The sequence below is a fragment of the Orycteropus afer genome, unplaced genomic scaffold, assembly GCF_000298275.1.
Source record: "Orycteropus afer afer isolate SDZICR_OR568_19922 unplaced genomic scaffold, OryAfe1.0 scaffold00010, whole genome shotgun sequence".
NCBI classification, from domain to species: Eukaryota; Metazoa; Chordata; class Mammalia; order Tubulidentata; family Orycteropodidae; genus Orycteropus; species Orycteropus afer.
The window spans coordinates 3382884-3391742 of NW_006921597.1; the positions used below are offsets into that span (position 1 = coordinate 3382884).

An 8859-nucleotide genomic window follows, 5' to 3' on the forward strand; every position below is an offset into this window, starting at 1 on the left:
CAGTGGGTGGCAACCTCAAGAGTACCTACTAATGAGAGACTTGGTCCCAGGCAGCAACCCTAAGCAATGAAGTTCCCAGATGAGACTCAACTAGCTCTTAAACCAGATTCTGGCTAGTGGCCCCATGCCATGTGCTCTTTGTCCCACAGTGACAGTGCCCAGCAAGCTTGTAGTCCCCGTTTCATTACTGTCGACAGCCCTAGCTCTGGGCCCCATGGATACAGCATGAGCAGGAGTCATCCTACCTCCTGAGAACAAGGGGCTTCGAGAGGCTCTCTTTACCCTCCTCCCTTGCCTGCATGTGCTACCATGCCACCTCCCCCGTGCTCTCATCTCATTTCCAGCACACATTGCACCAGGGCCAGCCTGTGGGTCAGAGGCTACGCAGATATCTAACTGGGGAACAATTCCTAACACTGGGTCAGACACTCCAGTGACTGTGGAGCTTGCTTTCTGGGAGAGAAACCAGCGGAGACCACCTTCTCTTGCTGTCATTCTTCACAAACAGATAAGGGGAAGAAGTGGTGCCTCTGAGCAAAACCAGGCTCAGGGAAATTCTTTGAACGTTGAAAAGGTGCTTCTTATTAAAGCCTTTTGTTCTCAGTTGTGGGTTTTAAGAAAGATCATCCTCAGAGCTTCATAGCTTCCTGTTTTACACACAAAAGAGCTTTTTGTGGGGTTGAAGTCTAGGGTCCCCCAGGGGCTGTGGGGCAAGGAGCCGGAGAAGACGAGGGAAAGAGGGCAAGAGCACGAGGGGTTCTCTTAGGACAAGAGGAGGGGCAAGGCAAGGCAAGGCAACCATTGCTGTGGAGTCCAGCGACCCCTCCTTGGGTTTCTGAAGCGGTATCACTATGGAAGTAGATTGCCCAACCTTCCTCCCGGGGAGTGGCTGGTGGGTTTGAACCGCCAGCCTTCTGGTTAGCAGTCAAGTGACTTAACTACTGTGGACTGAAAGTCTCCGCATGAGGGGATGGGTAAGAGAAGAGTCCATTCCTGGAGAAGGACTGCCGGGGCAGGGAGTGTTCCCTCAGGGGAAGGAAAGGAGCGTGGGGCAGGTTCCCTTCGAGAAGGGGTAAGCTCTCTCTGCGCGACAAGGTAGGGCAGGTCCCAAGCGGGAAGAACGAAGGCATTTTTTCTAAGGGTGAAGCGTTCATCCCACGTGGGAGGAAAGGAGGCATTTCTGCGGGAAAGTGCTAAGGCCAGCCCTTTCGGGAGGAGGTGCGTTCCAGGCAGGGGCGGGGGTCCCCAGAGAGACGAAGGAGATGAGGTGACAACTCCCGCCCATGTCTGGGGTTGGCTTCGGTAATTTAGACTGGGCAAAGGGAATTCAGTTCGTATGACTGGCCGCCAGATGGCGCCCCTAGGCCAGGCTGGGACTGCCGCCCTTGGGGATTGGAGTTGGCAAGGCTCCTGGATCCTTGTAACGCGTCTGTGATGAGTGGGACTGGGGAAAGGCTCTAGGTTGGACATTGTTGTGTTATTGTTGTTATGTGCCCTCGAGTGGGACCTGACTCATAGCGACCCTTCCTTGGGTTTCTGAGGTTGTATCACTAGGGACCTAGATTGCCCAGCCTTCCTTCTGAGGGAGGTTGGTGGGTTTGAACCGCCAGCCTTCTGTTTGGCATTCAACTGCCTTAGGCACTATGCCACCAGAGCTCCTAGGTTGGAAATAGTTTACTGCTAATCTCCTCTGTCCTTTCTCTAAATTCTGTACTCGGAGGAACTCCTAGTCCTGCACTGGTATTTCTGCAGGTAGATAGGCCCAGGGTCTAATGTTTGGAAGGAGAAAGGGGCAGAGAGCTCAATTAGCCAGGATCTCTCAGGGGCAGAGCTGAAAACAGGCCCCAGGAGACCTGACTCCAAGGTCAAAGACTGATACTTTGACAAACTAAATATCTTACATAAAAGCTGGCTCTTCTGGAGAGAAGGGCCTTCCCCATTGGAGTCAGGGGATTTGGACTGTCTGGGATGAACTTTAAAACAGACTCATCCAAACTCTAGTTCTCCCTGATTCTTTACTCTGGCTGTTAGCCCTATGAGTACTGTGTGGAGCCTGACCCTGTGAAAAACCTTGTTCCCAATAATTCCCTAGGGAATGGGGAGGGGTAGTCCCTGGTGAATCAGGAAAAGGTGCTGGGGGCAGGGCTTCTCAGGTTTCTCTGGACTTGATCATTATTAAATTGGAAAAGACAATAGTGGAGACAGAGGGGAACAGAGATACATACCTAACTGACAATTAAAAAGGGTTACCGAATTGGTTCTGGGGCTTGACCACCTGGCTAGGTGGTGGTCCAGGCATGACTCACAACCATGCAGCCTGAGTCACAGCCACAGGGAGGCTACAAAACGGTACCAAGCCCCCCACTGTAATTTAAATTAGAAAAGGACACACTCCGGTAAATTTCCCAGTTCTTGGTGTGAGCACAATCTACGTTCAACTACTGTCTTCCTGAGGGCAAACTGCCCGTCCCTGGGTTTGTCCTGGAACTTCTCTATGCACAGCCACAATGCTGGTTTAAGGGCGAGAAAGAACTCAAATGGCATCTGCAACTTATGTCAAGCCTCAAAATGGAGTTAGGGCTCCTACTATAGACCACAGCCTTCCAGAAAACCAAGTGCATTAGAATTGAAGCTCTAATGCAACATATGTATTATGTAATATGTACATATGTAGAATATGTAACAGTATAACAGAATATATTTATTGTGGGTAGATGCCATTCAAATCAGCATTAAAAAAAAAGAGAGAGAGCTGCTCATTTTTAGTTAAGTCATGTCAAGCGCTGCCTTTCCTCAAAAGTAAGATGTGGAATGGAGCTTCTGCAACTGTGTGTGAAGTTTAAATTCTTTTCTTCTGTCGGCAAAGTTTATACCTTAACCATTACTCCATGCCAAAGAGCCAGAAAATTCTGGTCGGTTCGATATAGAATAAGATGGATTTAAAGGTCTCTTTATTTTCTTACAGGTTTCTTAACTTGGAACAATAATGAATGCAACAAGCGCCAACACTTCCTGTGCAAGTACAGACCATAGAGCAACAAGCAAGATACAGCCAACCCTGGCTTAGCCCTTTCTTTGCCTCTTCCTTCTTGCCTCTGCTGGTTAAATTGGATCATTCTCTCTGGGAGTAAATGCACCAACCAAAGCTGTTGAAGTCCCCACTGCATTAGCTTTTTAGACTTAGAGAGGCAAGAGACAGGGGTACAGCAGTGACTTTAGCCCTCAGGGTTCCTCTCATGATTCTTTCCCATTGTACTTTTTATTCCTTATTCCCCTTTCTCAGGGCTGTCTCACATAGGCAAGGAGTGTTCATCCTTAATTGATGAAGATATTAGGTCTTAGGCCATAAACAGTGAATATTTGGAGATAAGGAAGGAAACCCAGGAAGGGGCCTTTAGCCCACTTCAGTTTCTATCTTCCTCTGCCCTCTCTCTTTACATACTTCCTGCCTCTCAGCTTCCTGTTACTTTTTCCTTCTGCCACAGAGACATTTGCATCCCCAAAAAACTTCTTGGTATCCTCTTGCTTGAAGAGTGCAAATGGGTTTAGAGACATAAATTTAAAAATCCTTTAGGACAAAACTAATCTTTTCTTTGACAAGTAGGAATATAGACACAGTTGTATTTCTCTGAGACTATTACTCCTAAATAGGGACTCTACGAGTCTGGCATGCACTGTAAATTCCAAGACCATCTTTTAACAGAGAGCTGTGTACACAGAAAATTGCTCTGTTTCAATTCAGTGGTGGTGGGAGTAGAAAAGTGAAATAAGACTCAATAAACTACTCGTGTGTCTTCATATCCTGCCTCTTAATCTCTGCTTCCCACCTCCTCAAAATAAGTTCTTTCCCAGCCACAGACCTGGTATGAGGAAAGAGACAGAGGGGACTCTTTGAACAGGAGTGAGTAGGTTATTTGTAAAACAGAGAATCTTTGTTATCTAGACAGATTAAACCAGGGGTAGGGAGGAAAAAGAATGACGCTTCACATTGTGGTTGAAAGCAATAAACAATAAACCAGTGATCGAAAAAAAAAAACAAAACTCACTGCCATCGAGTCAATTCTGACTTAGAGCAAACCCCTTTGGGTTTCTGAGGCAGTAAATCTTTATGGAAGTACATTGCCTAGTCTTCCTTCTGAAACCAGCATTAAACCCATTAAAATGAAGCACACTTGGCTAAGATTGTAACATGCTTTACAGCTTTTCAACTCAGGTATTATAAACCATGGCAAATAAAATTCATTTCTAAATTTTGTTTTATTAAACTCTTTCAAATCTAGAACAGACTGATGTTTTATTTTAAAAGCATTTCAGTGGGTCCTGGAGGTCATAACTAATTTCATAATATTGCTAAGATATCATTAACATGAAATGCTTTCATTGTTGCTATCTTCATATGAATCCATAAGTAATCAAAAATGAAAATTTACTTCTCAATATAGTAAATATCAATAGTTGTTGTTAGCTGCCACTGAGTTGGCCCCCAATTCATGGTGACCCCATGCACAATGAACAAAACACTGCCCAGTGCTATGCCATCCCCAGGATTTTTTGCAGGTCAGCCCACTGTGATCCACAGGGTCGGTTGGTTTTCAGGAATATGTCATCAGGCCTTTCTTCCTATTCTGTCTTAATCTGGAAGTGCTACTGAAACTCGTTCAACATTCTAGAAACACACAAGCCCTCACTGACAGACGGGTGTGTGTGCATGAGGTACATTGGCTTGGAATGGAACCTGGGGGGGAGGGCAGTGAATTAATTACTTGGCATGGCTTTGCCAGCCACAGTCTTTGTAATTCCCACCGTATTACTGGGTAAAACTCTCACTGCCATTGAGTTGAATATGACTCATAGCGACCCCTCCTTGTGTTTCTGATGCATATCTCTATGGAAGTAGATTGCCCACTCTTCCTTCTGAGGAGTGGCTGGTAGGTTGGAACAGCCCACCTTCTAGTTAGCAGTCAAATACCTTAGGCACTACAAATAGAGACCTTAGGTTCTACACACAAATAAGGTGTGTAGAACTCTGATGTTGGGATTGTTTAGTTTTGTCACTCTGCCAGCCTTAAAATGAGCCTTCTTAGAGGCAGAAAGGGGGATCTCACTGCCATCAGGAGAGAAGAGCTGGAGGTTAAGTGGAGTGTGTCCTTGGGCCCGAGATCCCTGCACTGAACTTCCTTGGCTAAGAAAGACACCTGGCTGAGAGAGAAGGCAGCAGTGGAACCAAGAGGCAGGAGACAGAGTGGAGGCCTTATGGGCCCATGGAGCATGAAAGCTGAGTGCCCTTGAGCAGGAAGGCTGAGGGGGGATGCACCTCAGTGTACCTATCAGCAGAACTAAAAGAACTTTGTAATACTTGCCGGAGCAGGGCTGAGGCAAGGCTGAGAGAGGCATGCCTGAGGGCATAGCAGAGGGGACATTGTCCTGATCAAAGAATTGTATCCTGAGCATGTTCCTGAACCGGAGTTGTAGCCTGTTACTTCCCTAATAAACCCCATAATCGTGAGTATTGTCTGTGAGTTCTGTGTGGCCACTGCAACACAGACCCCAGCAGAGAATTAGTGAGTACATGGGAAGGATGGTTGGTGTCAGAGTTGACAAAAATGTTGGAGGGTGGTGGCATGTTTGGCCTCATGGGAATAAGCCTTGGGCTGCTAAAGGTGACTCTGTTTCCTCCTTGTGAGATTGGAGGAGGTCAGAACATGCCACTCCATTCCCTTCTTGCATTGGGTCTCCTGAATGTTGTTGTTCAGTGTGTCAAGTTAATATTTGACTCATAATGACTCCGTGTGACAGAGTAGAATTGCCCCATAGGGTTTTCTTGGCTATAATTTTTATGGATGCTGATCACCAAGACTTCCTCTGTGGAACTGCTGTGTGGGTTCAAAAGGGCAACCTTTTGGTTAGCAACCAAGTGCTTAACCTAGGTTTCCTTCATGGAGGCAAGAATTCTACCACTGAACCACCATTGCCCATTATCTGTAGTTGTGACCCATAAAAATGTTCCTTGGCATCTTCAACAAACCTGAGGAGTGAAAAGGGGTTTGTTGTTATTGGGTGATATCAAGTTGGCTCCAACTCACAGCCACCCTATGTACAACAGAACAAAACACTGTCAGGTCCTGCCCCAGCCTCACAACTCTTGCTATACCTGAGCCCATTGTTAAAGCCACTGTGTCAATCCATCTCATTAAGGGCCTTCCCTTCCTTTGCTGACCCTCCACTTTACCAAGCATGATAGCCTTCTCCAAGGAATGGTTTCTTCTGACAACATAGCCAAAATAGGTGAGACAAAGTCTGGCCATTCTTGCTTCCAAGGAGCACTCTGGCTGCACTTCTTCCAGGACAAATTTGTTCATTGTTCTCACAATCCATGGTATTCTTCACTAACACCACAATTCAAAAGCACCAACTCTTCTTCGGTCTTCCTTATTCATTGTCCAGCTCTCACATACATATGAGGTGATTGAAAATATCATGGCATGGGTTAGGTGTACCTTTGTCTTCAAAGGGACATCTTTTCTCTTCAACACTTTATAGAGGTTATTTGCAGCAGATTTGCCCAGTGCAATACATCATGTGATGTCTTTACTGCTACTTCCACTGGTGTTGATTGTGAAACTAAGTAATAGGAAATCTTTGATAACTTTGATCTTTTCTCCATTCATTGTAATGTTGCTTATTGGTCCATTTGAGGATTTTTGTTTTCTATATGTTGAGGTGTAATCCATACTGCAGACTGCAGTCTTTAATCTTCATCAATAAGTGCTTCAAGTCATCTTCACTTTCAGCAAGCAAGGTTCTGTCATCTGTGTATTGAAGGTTGTTAATGAATCTTCCTTTAATCCTGAGGTCACATTCTTCTTCACATAGTCTGGCTTCTTGGATCACTTGCTCAGCATACAAATTGAATAAATATGGTGAAATGATACAACCTTGACACATCCCTTCTTGATTTTAACCATGTGGTATCCCCTTGTTCTGTTTGAACAACAGCCTCCTGGTCTATGTACAGGTTCCTCCTGAGTACAGTTAAGTGTTCTGGAATTCCCATTCTTCTCAATGTTATCCATAATTTGTTATAATCTACGCAATTGAATGCTTTTGCATAGTCAGTAAAACACAAGTAAACATCTTTCTGGTACTCTTTGCTTTCAGCCAAGATCCATCTGATTATCAGCTGTGATATCTCTCGTTTCATGTCCTGTTCTGAATCCAGTTTACATTTCTGGAAGTTCCCTGTCAATATATTGCTGCAACAGTTTTGAATTATCTTCCTAAGATTTTACTAGTGTGTGATGCTAATGATATTGTTCAATAATTTCCACATTCTGTGGGATCATCGCTCTTTGGAATGGGTATAAATATGTTCCCAAATTTCTTGGCATAGATGAGTAAGGGCCTCCAGTGGGGCATCCATTTGTTGAAACATCTCAATAGGTATTCCGTCAATTCCTGGAAACTTGTTGTTTGCCAATTCCTTCAGGGCAGCTTCAACTTCTTCCTTCAAGTTTTGAATGCCTTCCCACCTGAGGAGCTCATCTTCTGACACTATGAAAAGGGTTTCAGAGACCTCAAAATAGCAATCCTTTAGGAAAAAAAAATATTTTCCTCGATGAATATAAGTACATACACAGTTGTATTTCTCTGACACTACTGTTCCTAAATAGTTTCAATGACATATATTAATCATAAATCTTAGCCAAAATAACTTCCATTTCATTGAAAAACACAACATGACTTGCTACAATCACACTTTATCCAGCTTTTCAAGGTGGCAAAAAATGAACATATTTACCAATAGACCCAATGGTATACAGTCTTTCTGTAGCATATAATAAGAAGTTAAAGCATAAAAACTTAAAATTATGCTTAATAACCAATGTATCACCATTCTAGCTTACTTAGAATTGATATAGGCATCCAATGGACATGCATTAATTAATTCAATACCAGTCTAAGGGTTCAGTTACCTAGAGACCTAGGAAATTATCTTCAAGTAGACATATTATAACATATAATTATTGTTGAAACAAAATTATGCTGAATAATCAATCAATTGATGAAACAAATTTACATTTTTCATAACTTTAAAGATTAAGTAGAAGTAACACTAGCCTAAGGATCCCTGTTGGCACAGTGGTTAAAGTACTTAGCTGCTAACCAAGAGGTCAGTGGTTCAAATTCACTAGCCATTCTGTAGAAGAAAGATGGGACAGTGTGCTTTCATAAAGATTACAGTCTTGGAAACACCATGGGACAATTCTACCTTATCCTACAAGGTCATTGTAAGTCAGAATCAACTTTATGGCAATGGGTATGGGTAATGCTAGCATATTTGACAGTAAAACTGTACAAGTTTAAGAAGAACATACTCAAGTAGAATAAAAGTCTACACATATATGATACCAATTCTGATAAATCAGAGAAGACTTTTTTTATTAAACCAGAATTATTAATCTAGTCTTGTTTCCCAAATATTTACCCAAATTACATAAACTTGAACTCTCAAGACATTTCTGAGTTGGTTTCTTTAAGAATTTTTTTTTAAAATCTAGTGCACTGAATATATTAAAAATTCAATTTCCTTATTACCTGAGAATTTTAGGAATAGTCAATATATATAAGCACTTATATATCCCGTAATTTAATCAGAATGGAGCTCCTTTAATTTAAGATAACTTATAATCCAATTGATTAATATCAACCAGAGGTAGAAAAATACACCTGTTCTGGTTACCTAGTGCCACTCTGATGAGAAATATACCACAAATGGGATGGCCTTAACAAACAGGAGTTTATTCTTACAATTTGGAGGCTTTAAGTCTGAGTTCAAAGTGACAGGCTCTAAGGGCTAAG

General features: G+C 43.1%; 1 protein-coding gene across 1 annotated transcript in view; it reads left to right on the forward strand.

Annotated features, from left to right (window-relative positions):
- The window catches only part of REG4 (regenerating family member 4), a 27059-nt gene extending 24026 nt beyond the window's left edge, over nucleotides 1-3033 (forward strand). Inside the window, exon 5 of the mRNA XM_007948470.1 lies at nucleotides 2966-3033. Coding sequence (XP_007946661.1) covers nucleotides 2966-3033 — 68 coding nt within the window. The remainder of the gene's footprint in view (nucleotides 1-2965) is intronic.
- Nucleotides 3034-8859: the final 5826 nt, after the last annotated feature.